The 19,151-nt window shown below is 38.7% G+C and overlaps 1 protein-coding gene across 2 annotated transcripts in view; it reads left to right on the top strand.

The window, feature by feature from the left end:
* The window catches only part of Sfxn1 (sideroflexin 1), a 50,269-nt gene extending 33,594 nt beyond the window's left edge, over window positions 1-16,675 (top strand). For both annotated transcript variants that reach the window (XM_004632309.2, XM_023716549.1), the window contains 3 exons: window positions 10,224-10,273; window positions 10,976-11,023; window positions 14,731-16,675. In XM_004632309.2, coding sequence (XP_004632366.1) covers window positions 10,224-10,273; window positions 10,976-11,023; window positions 14,731-14,827 — 195 coding nt within the window. In that variant the 3' untranslated portion in view covers window positions 14,828-16,675. The remainder of the gene's footprint in view (window positions 1-10,223; window positions 10,274-10,975; window positions 11,024-14,730) is intronic.
* Window positions 16,676-19,151: the final 2,476 nt, after the last annotated feature.

The following is a 19,151-nucleotide window of genomic DNA, read 5'->3' as shown; positions in this document are numbered from 1 at the left end:
AAGAAATAATGTTGTTGAGTGCCTCATTTGACCAGTGTGCCTAGATTTGACCATTGTGCAGCTGATGGGAGGGAGGAGGCCTTCTCTTCAGCACCTCTCCCAGTCTCAGAAACTCTAGGGACATGGAAGAATTATATTTCCCAAGGTTTAGAACCAGTGTTTCTGTCGCTCTTATGTGTCAATATCTTATGTGTCAATACTGTGTGCAGTAAGTAGTGTGTGACAGTTACTCTGTGCCGTAGCGGTCCTACTGCATACCTAGGTTCAGGCTTGGGACCATCCAGCACTTCACTGGGTTTTTGGGTATGAGGAGACTACTACACAGTACAAAAACTAATTGTAGACCTTTGACTTGTTTCATTTTTAGTTGTTTATTTTTAATGAGTATGTATTTGTGAGACATAGTATTTACATTAATTGTGAACAACTGGTGCATATACGTATTGTACCTTGATTATGTTGAATCCTCGTCCTCCACCAGAAACTTCTCTTCCCCAGCCCCTTTCCCAATCTCCAAAAAAGTCTACCTCCGTGTTTCCTACTATCTCTCATTTATATTACTCCTTAGACTATTTATAGTTTAGATTTCTCATATAAGAAATCATGTGATATTTGACATTCTATATCTGATTTATCTCACTTGGCATTATGTTTCCAGATTCATTCATTTTCCTACAAATGACTCATTTGTTCTTTATGGTTTAATAGTACACTATTACATATGCATGCTACATTTTTCATTCGTTCATGTATTGACAAGTGTGTAGGCCATTTCCATAATTTAGGTATTGTGGGCTGGTGAGATGGCTCAGTGGTCTAAAGCACCTACTTAGAACAAGCTCAGCTAAAGCACAAGGACCACGGTTCAATCCCCAGCACCACATGCCAGCCAGCCCCGCCCCCTGGTGGGCTGAGCCAGTCACATACACACACAGAAATGAATAAAATTAAAAAAAAAAAAAAAAAAAAAGCCTAAATGGGGAAAACACATGAAATTATCTTAATAAAAAACATAATTTAGGTATTGTGAGTTGTGCTGCTATGCATTTGTGTGTGCGTGCATCACTCTAATGTGTTTCAAGGAGACAGCTGGGTCCAATGGAATTCCTGTTGCTTTTTGAGGAATCTTCATACTGATTGGCACAGTGGTGGTACTAGTTTGCACTCCCACCAGTGATATAGAAGGGCTCCTTTTCCCCACAGCCTCATCAGAAGTTGTTATCTTTGATTCTTTTGTGACAGCCCCTCTTTCTGGAGTGAGGTGGATATCAGTCTTGTTTAGGTTTGCAATTCTCTAATGGCCAAAGACACTCGCTGTGCATTTTTTTCATGTATTTATTGGCTGGTTGTATTTCTTTATTTGAAAAGTGTCTGTTTCACGTGCCCACTTTTTTAAGTGGATCTTGTGATGTTTGTTGTTGTTGTTGTTCTTTAAAATCAGACCTCTGTCCAAGAAACAGCTGGCAAAACTTTTTCTCATTCTATACTTTGGTCACTTCACTCTGTAGATTGTTTCTTTTCTGGGCAGAATTGTTTCAATTTAATGTTACGCCCACTTGTTGCTCCTTGGTGTTACTGAAGTTTTATTCAGTAAGTCCTTGCCTATACCTATGACTTTAGTAGTTCTAAATATTTTATCTTCTAGTAGATTCAGTGTTCTGTTTTTATGTACATAGTCTTTGATCTATTTTTATTTTAGTGCAGGGCTAGAGATACGGATCTAGATTCATTTTTCTGCATGTTGATAACCAGTGTTCCTGGACAAGTTGTTGAAGAGGCTGTCTGTTCTCCAACATTTGCTTTGGCCCTTTTGTCAAAGACCAGGTAGCTAAAGGTCAATGAGATTGTCTTCTGTTTTATTGTATTGATCTGTATGTCTGTTTCAGTGCCAGTTTCATGCTGTGTTCTTACTATAGCTCTAGAGGATAATTAGAAATCCAGGATTGTAATGCTTCCTGCTTTTCTCCTTTGGCTCAGAATTTCTTTGATAATTCTGGATCTTTTCTGGTTCTGTGTAAACTTTCAGACTTTTTTCTAGTTCTGTGAAGGATATAATTGGTATATGATTGGAATTGCATAAAATCTACTTGTCATTGTTGGAACCTGAGCATTATGACAATATCAGTTGTGCCTGTCCAGACACAGAATGTCTTTCCATTTTCTAATGTTTTCTTCAATTTCTACTTCACAGTTCTGTAGTTTTTGTTATAGAGATCTTTCTGTTGTATGTTTCCAGTCAGTGCTGAAAGAAACGACGAGAAGACCTGATGAATGTAGCTTCAGAGGTCTCACTGAAATTAGTCTGTCTCCAAGTGAGCCCAGAGCCTCAGAAGCATCCCACATTTATTGAAGGGTAAAGGCAGGTTAAGGAATGTGCATAATTACCTAAGTGAATACAAACTACTATCTCTATTGACTTCCACCATTTGCCTAACACTAGGTTCACACATGCTAGCTGATAACATCCCAAGCAAGGGATCAAAGGACAGGGTGCCTGCAGGAGAAGCTGTTACCTGCTGCCTTGGGTCCCAGCTTTCTGGGAATTTGCAAACAGACAGCAACCCTCCTCGGGCTCAGTCCAGTGTTCCCTGCTCTCTTGGGACATCAGACTTTTGTCTCAAATCTATATCTCTACATCTTTCACTTCCATGGTTAGGTTAATTCTGCAATACTCCATATTTGAAAGTTTCCGTGAATAGTATTTCCTGATTTCTTTCTGAGTAGATTCATTATGGTGCAGAAGAACACTATTGATTTTTGTGTGTTGATTTTGAATCTTACCACTTTGCTGAGTTTGGTAAGTCTTTGGTAGAGGTTTTTTGAATCTTCTGTGTAAAAGATCATATTATTTGCAAACATAGATAGTTTGATTTCATTCTTATTCATATCCCTTTTCCTTCTCTTGTTTGATGGCTCTGGCTAGTTTTGAATACTGTATGAACCAACCATGGAAAGAGTGACCACCTTGTATTCTTCATGACTTTAGAATGTTTTCAACTTCTCCCCATTTAGTGTGATTGGCAGCAGATTTGTTATAAATGGCTTCAATCTTCCTTTCAAAAAACCCAGTCTGCTTCATTGATAGTTGTTTTTGTTTGGCCTCAATTTCACTGTTTTTTGCTCTGGTTTTTATTTCTTTCCTTCTATTTTGGATGTGAATTGCTCTTGTTTTTCTAGGGCTTTGAGATTCATCATTATGTATTCAGGCTTGTTCTGTTTTTCTAATGTGTGCATTCATAGCTATAAACTTCCCCCTTAGAACCGTGTTCATTCTGTCCCATAATTTGATGTGCTGTACTATCATTGTCATTGAATTTGTTCCCTGAGTACTTCTTTGACTCCTTGATTACTCAACAGTGTGGTATTAAATCTGCATGTGTTATTATAGTTTCTGTGGTTTCTTTTGTTGTTAATTTCTAGTTTCTTTCCACTATGACCAGTAGATTGCAAGAGATTATTTCAATTTCTTTTTATTTAAATATACGTTAGTGCCTAAGATATGGTCTGTTTGGAGAAAATTCTTTGTGCTGCTGTGAATGTGTATTTTTGCTATTGCTGGATAACAATATATATCAGTTAAGCCTGTTGGCTTGATAGGTAGGTTTAACTCTGATACTTCTTTGTTGAATTGTAGTCTGGTGACCTGTCTTTTTGTAACAGTGAGGTATTAAAGTCCTTCACTATAATTGTATTGACATTTTCCGTACTTTAAGGAATTTTTATTTTTAGCATTCATGAAAGGTTTTGCTGAGGTCTCTTTTTGGTTTAAAATGTTGAACAGATTGTTTAAAACCACTAAGAGGCCAAGCATGGTGGTGTACACCTGTAGTCCCAGTGCTTGGGAGGCTGAGGCAGGAAGACCAAGTGTGAGGCTAGCCTGGGCCACATAGTGAGATCCTGTCTAAAAATAAATAAGTAAACAAACAAACTACTAAGGGCTAGATTATGTACTGAAGCAGTGATTTTATCTAAAAACTACCAAATGCTGGATTCTGCCAGCTTTGACATCTCCATTATAGATAATGAGGGAGAGGGAGGACTCATACATCTGCCTTTGTCCATCCCTTCTTGGCTTACAAGAACTGATTCAGCCTTTGAGGGAGAATAGCTATGAAATGAGTATCACAGTGGGTATTGTCAACATTATTGTTCTTCATAACAGAAGGTAAGTGACATGTCTGATGAATCTATAACTTTGCAGACATCAGCCTGTTGTTCAACACTGTCCTCTGCTGGCTCTGTATCTGCAGGCGTTAAATCTATGCTGTTTTTTGACTTTTTGATTTTCTTGGTCATTTATTCTTCAGTGTAGACAAGGATAACTTGGATCCAAGAGAATCAAAAAGCATATTTAATAAAACAAATTTCTCCCCCTACTATGTTTAAGCAAAATTGGGCTTTAAGAGCAAAACCAGATATCTAGATGAATGTGAAGCTTAGAAACCTTAATAAGCTTAGAAATCTTATTATGTTAGTTTGACATAAAAGTCACAAGAAAGAACTAATAAATGCGGGTCATTCAGCTGATCACATAACAAGGTCATAATCATGATTTCAAAATTGATCATAAAAGTAGTTCGGAGACTGCCCTCAACATCGTCACCATTCAAGCTTTCCCTGTGCCTCCCAATGCCTGGTTAGCAGAAGATCTCAGCAGCGTTCTTCTGGAATAGAGGCCAAGAGCCTCATCGCTCCCTGCTGCTAGAAGAATGTTATTAGTAGAGTCTGGCACCAGCCTGTGGATAGTAGGCTTGCTTTGGCTCTGATAGTAATGTGTCAGAATTCCAGAAGTTCTTTAAGAAAGACTTCATTTCAGACTACATTAGTTCTGAACAGTTGGGCCAAAGGAGGAAACCCATGAAATGAAGTGAGTATTTCATTCTCAGAGTTCACCTGTGCCTTTCTACTCCTGGGGTCCGTGTGATGAAGTGGTTACCACAGTTGAGCTCATCTGTCTGTGGCAAATAGATAAGAGTTGGACATACTGTATCATTTTCTTGTGAGGAGAGATGGAACACTGGCATATACCCTGCCACTTTCTAACGTGGAAGGAACTATCCAGTGGTACGAGCATATTAGCCTGCATGTCCATGTTGCCTTAGGCTTTTGCATAATTAAAAAGATGAGTAAGTATCATCTGCCTCCCCACCTTTATCTTGATTTGTTGGTTTTAGCTCAGCTTGTTGTCACATCCTCCAATAAAAATTTGGGAGCTTGTGCCTCATGTCTTCTGACAGGTTACCTCTGCCTCCCCCATACCCCACCCCTGGGGCACTGGATCCAGGTTTCTTGAAGGTCAAAAGAGGTGGCAAAAGTTTCTTAAGGGTTGGTCCAAGTACCTAGCTATAAAGGATCTGGTTGTAACTGTCCTCCTTCACATTTCAATTTGTGACTTTGACAAATTAATGCTTGAGTACTGTTGAGGTACTCAACAGACCTACCACTCTCAAGTTCAGGGTTGTCACTCTGTTTAAATATTACATTTCGCCCACATGGAGATGACTTTCGGATTTATATGATAGTATAACCATTACTGAGACATACATGGAGACTGTTTATATCACTATCCAAACCTTCCCACATTCAGGGCACTTCCACATAGTGCTAGACAAGGTGACCTTGACTGTGCATCCTTCACAAAGGCTCCAGAAATGATTTCTGTAGCAGCAGATGCCACCCATGTGGATACTGTCTGCCACAGGACCCATGCTCCATGGCCAGAGCTGCCTCCCTTGTAAGGATGGACTTCTCTGCGCTTTCACCTTGCAGATGACCCAGCTCCTCAGTGAACAGGGAAGTAACTGAACATTCTGAGCTCTTTGAAATGCTAATGCTTAGGGAGCATTTCGATGACTCACCCTCTCCACCCCACGCCTGCCTTATCTTTTCTCAAGTGAAACACTGAAAGACTGGCACCAGCTTTAGGCAGATGACTCATGGAAATTTTTGCAGCTAACCAAAAAGTTCACTGCCTAACATCGTGGCGTTTCTGTGAACGGTTTTCTTGAAGAATAGTTCTTTTATCTAGACATGGTCTCGCTATGTAGTTCAGGCTGTTCTCGAACCCACCATACAGCCCACCCTGGCCTTGAACTCACAGCAGTGTAACCTGGGATTGCATTGGGATTACAAGAGTATGCTACCAGGCCTGGCAGAGTGGTTCTTACTGTCTCTTTATGTCTTTTTTGCTGAGACATTCATTGGAAATAAAATTGATATGGTGTGGATCTTATAATAGTTCTGATTCGTTTTTGCTGTAGTATTTTTATATTCCCTTTAATAAAAGTCAGCTAACATGTCTCCTCAGTAGCTTTTCAGGATTATATGCTAATTGAATGTGAATATAGCATTCCTTTGTTCATTCATCCAGATTTTATTCAGCAGCCCTTTGCCAAATGCCTGTTGCATTCCAGTGTGGTAAGGACTGTAGTCACAGAAGAAGGGTATGAGCCCTGCTTTCAGGGAGCAGATAGCATGGTGGGGAACAAGCCCAGGACAAGAGATTACTGCCTGGAGCACTGAGGAAGCATGGAGGAGTTGTTATCCATCTGCCTCAGCCTCCCAAGTACTAGGAGAGATACCTACTTTCTTAAAAGTTTTTCATGAATGGAGATTGGATCTTGTCAAACATTATTTTCTGGATCTATTGATATGATCATGTGATTTTTTTTCAACTCTTATGTGATTAAGGATTCAAGTATGCCTTGAATATATAATGTTAAGTCAAATCAGACTCATAAGCTGTGATTTCTTTTATATGAAAAGCCCATAGTATAAATAAAGAGGAAAATAAAAATAAACAATAGGAAATAGGGAGATAGATCTTTTACAAACAAGAAGAAAACAAAGAGATTTTGGAAGGCATAAGAAGAATCAATCTATGTTGTATGCATGTACCAACTATCTACAGTGAATGCACTCATTACATATGGCAAACATGTACTAATTTTTAAAAAAGTTTGCAGTTTGTTACAAAGTTAGATATGTGCTATATCTGACCCAGCCCTTTCCCTCCCAGGAGTAGTGGAACCACATACTCAGAAGATGCTTATTCGGAACTAGGTATGGTGGTGCACACCTGACATCTCAGAGCTCTGTAAGGTTGAGGCAGGCAGATCATAAGTCTCCACCCAGCCTAGGAAACTTGGTAATTTAGCAAGATCCTCTCTCAAAAAAAAAAAAAAAAAAAAAAAAAAAGGCTTGGAATGTACTTCCATTCAGAGGTCCTAGGTTTAGTCCCCAGTATGACCAAAAAATAAAGTAAAAAAGTTCATAATCACTTTAAAAACTAGAAACAATCCAAATGTTCTTCAGTGATGGACCAGGTAAACATGTTGTAGTACATCCATCCAACTGAGTGCTTAACTCAAAAATAAAGACTAATGAGCTATTGATGTGAATGCATTTCCAAAGTAATTACACAAAAGAGTAGATACTGTTCATAAAACCCTAGAAAGTGTCATACAAGGGTGCAAGGAATAAGGAAGATATTTGGAGCGATGAACATGTTTATTATCTTGACTGTGGTAAAGGTTTTATAGCTGTACGTGTGTCAGAATTTACATTGTACACATAAAATCTGTGCAGTTAACTGTTAATAAGCTATTGGGAAAAGAATTGAGAGTCATATTAACTTTAACACTTTATTGAATATGATATATATGATTTAAACTTAGGATTACTATCTGTAATTCATTTGAACTTTTTATTGAAAGTATCCTCTGTGTGTTGGTATGCTTCTGTTATGTGGGATGCAACCTTACCTTTAGCTGTGAGCTCCTATTGAAAGTCCACACATCTACAGCTCATTTACTTAGTGTCAGAGCAAGTTCTGTTTGAGAAATAGGTTATGAATTAGACAGGACAAAGTGCTTGAGGAGTCAGAAAAAGGAGTAGCATCAGTTTGGATGTTACAGGGTAACTTGGATTTTTCCAGGATCCTTGTCTTTACAAGGAGTCCTTCCGATTAAACTCATTGCATGAGCCAGAGTCAATATTTAATTTATACATGTCCATCCCTGGGATGACACTCAGATGTTCCGTTTTGGATAAGGGGTTAGTCTGGTTTGCTGCAGCAGGAGTCCACTTGGGACAACGAGGCTGGTCTCCCTGGCTCAAGGTCGTCTGCCCAAAGGATCTCATTGAGTTCTTAGCTTGCCTGCCCATCACCAAGACTGTGTACCAGCCGTGGTCTCACATGTCCAGGAGGATCTCGGGCAAGACTTTACCATCTCCTCACCAAACAGCCAGTTGTCCAAGATATAATATGGTCGTGTGTTACATGATGACATTTCAGCCAGTGATGGAGTACATCTTTGATGATAGCCCTATATAACACTAGTAGTAATGTCATCGCCATCCAGGTGTACATCAGCATTCTCTGCAATGTGTGCTTGCATAAAGGCAAAATCACCTAGTGATGCATTACTCAAAGTATTTCCTTAACTCAAATGTTAAGTGACACACAGCTGTGCTTTCCTCTTCTTTCTATCTCTTGGGGGTTGGGCTCCCTGCATAACCCATGTGGATCAATCTCTTCTTGATGATATTTCTCCTTTGTGCTTCAGTCCTTGTCTTTCTCCTTCTGTGTGGACACTCCTGATGTTCCTTTGGTCCAGAGGACTCTCCTTGGGCACCAGGGTATGCCTCTTACGCACATAATCTGGTTACTGCCTGTGCTGACTCTTTAAGTTGCCTGAATACATTAGAACCAGTTCACCACTAGGTGGCCTCTGTTTTTGTGGTCTTATTTAGATAACCCTATAATCCCTTTGGTTCTTTTTATGTTTTGGTTCCACTCCTTTTTTAGAACTGAAAAATCTTAACAGTATTTTTCAAAAGACCAACCAACTCATTCCTTTCCATTAAAAAAATGACTAGCAAGAAAAACTTACACCAGAAGTAGTGTTAACCATACTGACAGCAACTAAAACCAGGAAAGACAGAGAGCAAATGGGGTGAGAGATGGTAAATGTTTGAGTTTATGAACTGTTCTAAGTGTTCTACGAATATCATCTGTTGTATCTTTAGCACACATTTTAATGTGTTGCATTGTGCTCATGTTGCATTGTAACAAAGAAACTAAACCAATGAGGTGTTAGACTCTGCCTACCTTTTCCCCATAGTCAGGAAGTAAATGCAAGGGTAGAATTTGGACATAGATTCATTTGTCTAAACCTTGGCATCAGGTTAATCTGCCTCCCTGGCCAGGAGATAAATTATCAAGTGATAGCTACTTCGCTATCTTCCTATATACAGAAGCAGCACTCAGATTATAAGCTGTGATCAAAAAATGTAGTGACTGTATTTTTTTTAATTATTACTTCATAATCACATTGCCATTAATTCCCCGCAAAATGACATTCTCTCCCTCTTGTTTTGAATATACATTATCCCACTGTTCTTGCTACTTTCGGAAGCAGTTTACAGTCTACATTTACAGAAATTCCTGCTAAAAATATTATAGTATATCTTTACCTACTTTATTCACCGGATCTGGCACCATTAAACATCTGACTCCCTATAAAGCGAAAATGACCATAAAAGGTAAATGTATTGAATCAAGTCAAGATATCAGGACAGTCTCAACAGTGCCACTAAAAAGACTTACAAAACAGGGCTCCCAGAACTACTTCAGAAAGTGGTAAGAGTCATGGGATAAGTGTGTTCAAAAAAAAGGGGAGAGGGCCGGCGAGATAGCTCAGCGGACCAAGCGCCTGCTTAGGCAAGCACAGGGACTAGGTTTTGATCCCCGGCACCAATGCAGCACCAGGCCCACCCCCGGGCATGCTGAGCTGGCCACTGAGACCAGGTGTGGTAGCGCACGCCTGTAATCCCAGCACTAGGGAGGCTGAAGAAAGGAGGATCACTACAAGTCTGAGCTGCATAGTGAGACCCTGTACCAAATACATTAAAATAAAATAAGGGGGAGTATTTTGAGAGATTAATATCAGTATCTTCTACTGCCGTGTAGTAACTTTGAAATTTAAATATTCACTATATTTTTCAATACCTAAGGTGCAAGGAGAAAAAAAGTACAAGCCATTTGACCTTTGCATGTGTGTTCACTTACAGATCAAAAGGACAGGAGCAAACTAGGATTAACACAGTGTGACTTTACCCCCACGTTTGCTAACCATAGTACATTTCGGTTTTCAAATGTAGAGGTTTCTTCTAGTCCGATCCCACATTAGAGGCATTCACAATCTCGTATCTCTACACAGAGGTTCCCGTGGATGAGTGCACCTATACAGGTTGGATTAGTTGGCTTCTGGTGAGTAGAAATTTATCTTTTCGGTTTCAGTGATTTTTTTTTTGAGGGTAACAGTCCTGCTACGTTGCCTAGGCCTAGCCTGGCTTTGAATTCATAATCCTCCCAAATAACTGAGAGGATTATGAGAACAATAATATATATCATTTCAATATATTTATGTGATAATTCAATATATGTCTATAATGTGTAGTGATCAATCCAAAGGAACTAACATAAAAATTACATATATATGTCTACAGAGGAAATTAATTTTTAAAAATATACAGCCTATGCAAGGTAAAATAAGGATGGATAACATGGGACAGAAGTTTTGAAAAGGAGACCAACCCAGAATAGCTGGAACTTACAGCCTCAATAGTTGGAGAAAAGTAATATGATTGTGGAGAGACTTACATTTAAGGCTATTTTTGTGGTTCTTTTTTAAACCTCTATTATTTTTTAGGATTTTTGTTGTTGTTTCTAGTGTTTGCTTTTTCATTATTTTAGAAATCCTAGATAATAAAACTTACAAAAATAGAACATAGTTTTGTGGGGCTAGGGAGATGGCTCAGTAGAATAAGTGCTTGCCTGGCAAGCACAAAAAAAAAAAAAAGGAAATCTAATACTTTAAACAGGAGAAAAAGATTGCAGTGAAAGTAATAAGCAGAAAATATGGGAATGCAAAATGCTGATTTGTCTTTTCTGTCTTTTTTTTTTTTTAAGTTTGGTGTTTGCCACCCCACTGTGTTGTGCTCTGTTTCCTCAGAAAAGGTAAGTGTTCCTCACTCCTCATCCCTCAGAGTGCCTCGCTGTGACTTCTGAGTCTAAAAATCGTCTGAAGACATAGATATAATTATTCCGTTTCATTGGTGGGGAAGTTGAGACTCAAAGATATTCAAGCCAAAGTCTCTAAAAGGAAGAAGCAAAGGAGAGATCAGGCTCGCATCTGTTAAGTGTCAAAATTCTCTTTACCCAGCTCTTGTCTACAACCCCCCCACACACACACTGTTAAATTTACTCTTTTCTAAGAGTCAGGTTAACTCTGCTGCAAGTTTGCTTCTGTCAGAATTTAAATCTGGTTCATTGTCAGCCAACCCATTGGCACGCACATCCATAATACAGATATTTTGGAATTCAGTTCCAGCCCACACCCACCGGATAGCAATTATAGGTACTTAGTTTAGGTAATTGGTGTATTTGCTTCTCTTCTTCTTACCAAGTTTTTTTCTGTAAAAGCTGTGCTGCACGTGTGTTTTATCACAAGTCGCCTTTGAATTCCGCTCTGATGTGGAACTGGACTGACTAGGGTGGTCAGTGCTAAGTCTAGTTTTTCCTAGTGTGGCACCAAGGCATAAAGAAGAAGCAGTTTGTCGGTTTTAGTTTTGTTGTAATGGAACTGTGTACCCTGCCTTTGGGTTACCCTTTCTTTCACAGGCCGGCAAGCCCCAAGTACAGTCTTTCACACCCTCCTGTCTCAAAGGAGGTTTTGGGTGAAATGTTCCACTGGAGAGCGCTAGGGGCTGGACATGGTATATGGAAATAGTGAGGCTGGTACCTGCGACCAAGTGACTGGTCTGAAATGTATTATCTATGATTTTGAGATTAAAAGGATTTTTTAATTTCTTTTTTTTTTTCTTATGTATTTAGTACAAAGACTCGTTTCACAGATCAGACTCAGTGATTCTCCTGTTTACAGCCTCCCAAGTGATGGGATTACAGGCTCATGCCACCATGCCCAGTCTCAGTCACCATTTTAGCGCACCCTGGGGGCAGGCCTGGCACAGCACACCAGGGATCAAGCCCTGGTCCCTGCATCTGGCTAAGCAGGTACTTTAATCCACTGAGCTATCTGGCCAGCCCTAGGATTTTTAAATTTCAAAAACCCAAAAAGAAGCATCCTATAATAGCCCTTGATTTTGTTTGAGTGCTGTGAGAAAGAAACAATGTATTCCTAACAGCTATTTTTATGATTCACTTAAATTCTAAGCATAGGGCCAGGGAGATGGCTCAGTAGAATAAGCACTTGCCTGGCAAGCACAGAGTCCTGAGTTTAATCCCCAGTACCGCAAAAGCTAAGTATAGAAATTAAAAGTTTTCTATAACTGCTAGCATCATAGGATCAAAGCTCTCTAAGAGTATGTGGTTTTATATTTCTTTTATCTTACTCTATTCAAAAAATAACACTTATCAGTCTGGTTTATGCCTATGTGTTTGTATGTTTGTTTTTCTTTTTATCCCTTGCTCCTCAGTTAGATAGACTAATATTTATAATTTTCCTTGGTTCATAGCACACTGTGCACATTGGTCCCAGCGTGACCCTAATTTATCTATTTTTATTTCATTTATTTTAATGATATAATGTATACTCATGAATCTGCTGCCCAATGAATAAAAATATTACAAGTAGGTTATATCTTCATGGTTCCTCCCAGCCTATCTCCCCGCCCGCCTTTCCTGCAGATTTAATTACTATGCTGGATATTATACATACATTATAGAAGTTCTCTTCTTTGGGAATTTTTAGACAAGCATGTCATGCTGTATACACTTTTCCAGCACTTATTCTGTCTATTCACATTGAACGCTGCATTCACATTATTTTGTGTAGTGGTAGCAGTCCTGTGTACAAGTACACAACTATCCATATCCATGCATAAATGTGTGATAATAAAAATATTCCTTATTAAAATCTGTAGGAAGCAACAAATGTGTTACTTTGACAGAAATGTATAGGTTTAAATGTTTCAAATTAGAAACAGAAGAGTGGCTGAAAATTCAATACACTACATGTATAATTTGAGTTGTAAAAAGGAACAAGAGAATAAACTCCAGATGAAAAAAGGAGATAGATCCAAAATATAATATGTAAAAGCAAACAGCAGAATAGAGGATTCAAGATCAATTCTTTGCAAATAGTAACAGAATAAATCTCTGATGAAGTTAAAACAAGAGCAAGTAATATTATGAGTGAAAAAGATTCAGCAGAAATTAAAAACATAGTAAGAATATCACTAATATTATTACATCAATAAATTTCAGGGTGATAAATTCCTAGAAAAATATTAGCAGAGCGGAAAACCTAGGAGTAGGCTTACAGTCATTAAAGAAGTTGAAGCATCACTTAAACTACTTAATACAAGAACCAGATGGTTTTGCAGGTGAGTTTTGCCCAACTGTCGAGGACCAAATTGTTGTAATTTTATACAGAGTCTTGCAGATCAGAAAAGAAAATATCCTTCTTTACTGAATAAGATATAAATGACTTCAATTCCAAAGTTGACTTGGCCTTTAAAATGTGTTAGGAATTATAGATACTTACAGATAGCCTGCTTAGGAGCGTGGTTTTTGGAGCAGGAAAGAACATATCTCACTTGCCTCTCAGGTTTCCTTATATGGAAAATTACTAAGCTTTATTTTCAGAGTTCTTGTGAGGATTAAAATGCATAACTGGCCCAGCACCACTGGTCAGTAGGTGCCGTTACTATCGGCATCAGCACAAGTTCACAGTCACCTGAAATCCCAGGATATAAAAAGCCACTGTGGGGTTTTTCATATTCATAACTTTTTTACTTGCATTGCATATTTTATATAGATTCATATCCTGGGTTTTAATCTCACATTTTATTACATAAAATACCAAAATACTGTATTTTTTAAGAAACTAATTGGGACTAGGGAGATAGCTCAGTAGAATAAGCACTTGCCTAACAAGCATGAAGGCCTGAATTCAATCCTTGGTTCCAGTTCCGCAAAAAAAAAAAAAAAGAAAGAAACCAATGATATAATCAAATATTAACATTTTTCTTAGCATGCTAGAAATTTTCTATTAAATATACTTGTATTTAATAAATATTTGTTTATAATGAAGAGCTTTAATATATTTGCTGCTATAATACACTCAAACACATTTTTTAAATTTCTAAGGCAATCTGAATCTCCCAGGGATGGGACTATGAGTGATTTCTTTTCATCTTTTTCTTTTGGTACATTTTGGCTTTTTCTAAAAGTTTTACGGTACGCATATACTATGTCGTAGACAGAAATGTGCCAGTTAAGCGACACCAGTTAAATTATCAGTGTTACGTGTTTTACTTAGCGCACATTCCTTTCTTTGCCCACATGGATGTGCATATGGTTTTCATTAGAAGGACCGCACACAGTTTGCTGTCCTGACCCCAGAGACATCTGAGAGTCTTTGCCAGAGCTTTTCACCCACAACGAGAGATACCTGAACCTTCAGTAACAGGAGAAATATGAATTGATGGTTGGGTTCCTGTGGTGCATGTCTGTGCTGGACAGTGATATTTCTGGAGGAAATTAGATACCATTTCACAGCTGCAGGAAGTCCTGGAAGACCCCACTGGGCCTGTTTTGCCACACCAGCCGTGGCTCTCCACCCCGCATCCTCTCCCTGCCCTCTCTAGTTCTGCTTCCCACCTCTTCCCGTGCAGTAACTTATCGTTTCTCCCTTACTCCAGCTCTATGTCTGTGATGAGCTTGGAGGCTGAGTTGCAAGCCAAGATTCAGGAAAGTCAGCCTGAATTACGACATGTGTACTTCAACAAAGGACTGTGAAGTAGGGGAAGAAATCTGGATGGCTGATCCTGCCACCTGCAAACCCCGCACAGCTACGTCCACGAGGAAAACCTGGTTGAATCTGGAGTCTCTGAGTTTAAAAAGAAGAAACTCCTTCGGAGATTCACATTAGCTTTTAGAATAAAGCTGCTGCTTACAACATAGCACCTGGTACGGGCCAGGTGCCTGGCGCCTGTTGGCTCCCGTCCACCGAATCATTGTGATTTATAGAAGTTTCCTTCCCATTGCTTTTATGGTAACTGTTTTTCAAAGATGATATCCCATTCCTGAGCTATGGTTTGAAAAAGTTCTTCTAGGTATACAGTAGGTGCTCAGCATATGCTCCTCAGTAAATACCTATTGATCATCAGTCAGTAAGCAGGTTATCAGCTCAAAGTAATGAGCCTCATTCCTACTTCTGTTTCAAATCAAGGAGGTCTCCACAGTGAATGTGGAAAATGCAAAAGCCCTAGGACCAAATGTAAACATTTAATTACCAGGGGAAACTGCTTGTGCTGTGGGCTATCCCAGAGTAGATACTGAAGGTTTTCCTTTGGTAGAGCAAAAGCTCCTTCGTATCCTCCTGGAAGTCATGATCTTAAACCCATGCACCTTCCCTGCTGTCAACAATTGAAAGCATCTGTATTGTTGGTGGATTTTCCTGGTTGGCTTTTAAACTTTTTGTTTATATTCTTTTAAAGGTGTTAAATCTTACCCTGAAGTTACTGACGTTATATTTGGTTATTTCCATCAAAGAATCACGTTACCTAAATTTACAAATGTCAAATTTTAGAAGTGTATTCAGTAATACTGCTGTGCGACTTGAATAAATCTGGGATGCTGGAGTTTTTAGAAGTGAGATCACAGTTCTAGTTCCCGACATGTCTTTCCTTGTCAGCCTTATATATCTCCTTGGCTTTCAGAAAGATACAAAAATAATATGTCTGTGAATCAGCAACAGTGAATTTTACTTGAATGTTGTATATTACATTCCACCCGGTTTGGAAATAATGAAACCATGTACCACTATCTGCATCACTATAATAATTTTACATATATTTAATGTAACAGATTGTTTCAGGTCTATAGATCTTCTAAGTCATATGCAAGGCAGTTTCGCTGAGTGTAGATCATTGTAATTCATAGATTTGTAAGTGAAAAAAAAAAAAAAAAAAGAAACTATTTAGTTTTGATGGATGGTGTTCCCTCCCTAACAATGTGTCCAGACTGAATTTCCTCATAAAGAAAAACTGGTGTGCCTTGTGTGTTGTGTTTCTCTTTTTCTCTGAAAGGATTAATGGATCTGAAGCTCAGAAACTCCCCTGATACCACTAGAATCTTCTCATTTAGATTTGCTGTCAAACCATTGAAATGGCTTCCCCATGACATTCTGGCCTTGGATGCAATTTGTTACCTTCAGTGCTTCTCTTTAAAAGAAAAGATGGTTAAAAGCCTGAAATCCAACGCTGATCTCTAAAAGGTGCTTTAGGAGCACTTTCAGTAAAAAGCAAACATTTTTCCAGCTAGCAAGTCCACTCAGCTACTCACTGTCCTTCCCCCTAATTCATTTGTAACTCCACATCAGAATATTAACCATAATGTGAAAATTTAATGACTGGTAGGAAGATTGGCAAATTCACTAAAATTTTACACACACTGGGAAGATACAACCAAAGCCTAGAATTAAAGGCATAGTGATCATAAAAGCGTGTCTTTTGAAACGTGTATGGAAGCTTCAGTCTCTTAATGCTTTTCTATAGAAATATTAACTATATTGTTTTATTAAAAAGAACAAATGAACAAGGATTTGCAATCTTTGCTGATCTTTTAGGAATAACTTTTCTGGAGAAAAAACACAAAGTGCAATAACCTTGTAAAGGTAAATAGTTATTAATATTTCTACTGACATGATGCAAGGAATTACAATGTAAGTATTTATAGACTGGCAGTTTTATTTCAGTATTAACAAGATGTCTTGCCAGCGTTGGAGTCAATGTATTATTTCAGTTCAACTGGATGAAGTGTTAAATAAACTCAAAATGAAAATAAATTCTCTCTTTTATTTGTATGGAAAAGACAAAGCAGTTTCCATGTTCCATTCGTTGGTACCTTCCATTCAAACTTAATTTGCTGTACCATCAGTAACTACTAAAAGATACTTCTGTATCATCCTTTTAGCAAGGAATAGATTTCTCTTTTGGGCTACCAGTCTTCCACCTTCTTGAACCTCAACTATAGTAGTCTCTCCCCACTCGGCACCACTGCCCCCACCCACAGGGATACTTTTCCAGATTCCCAGTGGACTCTTAAAGCCTCAGATAGTACTGAACCCTTTGTAGACTGTCTTTATATCTACACATCTATGTTATAGTTCAGTTTGTAAGTTAGGCACACTCAGAGATTAACAATAAAATAGAGCAATTTTAACACTACATTGTAGAAAAGTGATTTGAAACTCATGATCTGTTTATTTCTGGCAATATTTTTCGGGTTGTGGTGGACCATGTATAACTGAAACTGAAAAATAAAGCCACAGATCTACATAGAGGACACACATCCCCAGCCTCCCAACAGCATAGTGTGAGGGATATTAATTATGCAGATGGGGGAGAGATGTGTTTATCAGAACCCGATGACTAACACCAGGATGGTGCAATCAGTTAGCTTGTTTGTCAGATTCGAACATAGAACTAACATTGGCTGTAGTTAACAAAATCTAAATTGAAGCTGGGGAGTGCTTTACTAATAGACTTAATAAAAGGCTGAGCACTTAGAACCTCTTTGGTCTCATGTCTGTGTTTTGCTACCATAGATTATATAAATATATTCAGTGTAGAAATTTTATTTATTTATTTAGGCAGAACCAGGGATTGAACTCAGGCCCTTGCACTTGCCAGGGAAGCGCTTACTCCACTGAGCCATCTCCCCAGCCCATATATAAATATATTCAGGAGCACAGGTCTAGGGGCTGAGACAGCTGAGTCCAACCATTGCTATACTCACTTATGCTTTGGGGACAATGAGATAATCAGAAGAGAGGACTGTTTCAGAGGCTACAGTCCATGGTCAGGTAGACTCCAGCTTTCAGGCCTCAGGTAGGATGCTGTGTGGTCGTAGCAGGGGTCATGTGGCAGACAAAACCATTTATCTTGAGACCAAGGAGAAAGGGGCCCAGAGTCTTTCAAGGACATGCCCGTAGACACTAAGCCTTAACTGCCTCAGGGGAACATTTCAGATCAAATGACAACACTGTGAATTTTAGGGGGCTTTTCTTTGTATATTTCCTTGTTTTGATTGTTTGCAGAAAATAATTGAATCTACCTCATAGAGTGCTTGTGAAGATTAAAGATAATCCTGTACAGCAGTTAGCATATTCTCACCCTAGTAGACATTCAGTGACTGGTTTCCTGCCAGATGTTTTAGATACACTGTAAAGACCAATATGTGGTTGTTAATCTTGGAACCCTAGCAACTTTCTCAGGGATAACTCACAATGTAACTAAAAGCATAGGGCTAAACTGGTCAAGAGGAAATACCTGATTTCATTCCTAAAGAATGTCTAGTAATTAAGGCTTTGTGTAATTTACATAAAGCTAGAAACCATCTCCACACACAAATGAAGAAGCCAAAGCTTCCAGTAAGGATGTACATGCTCAGGGCTATGCTAGTCGCTTGAAAACAATGCTGGGAAGCAGACATCTCACCAACCATGAGCCCTGCCTAAAAATGCAGATTATTAATACATTTAGACTTTCTGTATACGCCAATTATATTGAAAGCTGAAGAAATAGAAGTTATGGCTAGTGGTGATTATGTAAGCCTCACGTGATCAACAGCCCAGAAAGAACCATGCAAACAAACTCGTCAGGAATGCAAATTCTTGCCAATCCCAGGTCTACTTAGTGAGAAGTATCAGGTAATAAGAGTCCTAGGTGATTGCTCTACACATCATAGCTTTAAAGTTCTGGCAAAAAAAAAAAAAATATATAGTTTTGGTGTTCCTGCAGATGAGTATGTACATGGATCAACTTAAGGCAACTTATGCACTTGTATGAAGCTAAGTATTCATCTGTTACCCGTTTTCAAGAAAGCATCAGAAATCAATATTGACATTACTGGAGACAGATGATCAAGAAGCATGCCAGGCTGAGGATTTCTGTTTTGTCCCTTGCCATTCATCCAGCATCTTCATTACAGTATCTAGTACTGGCCACGAGTCACTGGGACCTGCAAAGTGTCCTCCAGTTCTGTCCCATGTATCAAAGAATCCATTCTGTGTCAAAGAATCCATTCTGTGTCACAAGAGAAGTAAATCATCAGCCAT

The sequence above is a fragment of the Octodon degus genome, unplaced genomic scaffold (genome assembly GCF_000260255.1).
Source record: "Octodon degus isolate 3935 unplaced genomic scaffold, OctDeg1.0 scaffold00048, whole genome shotgun sequence".
NCBI classification, from domain to species: Eukaryota; Metazoa; Chordata; class Mammalia; order Rodentia; family Octodontidae; genus Octodon; species Octodon degus.
This window is presented reverse-complemented; position numbering and strand designations above follow the sequence as displayed.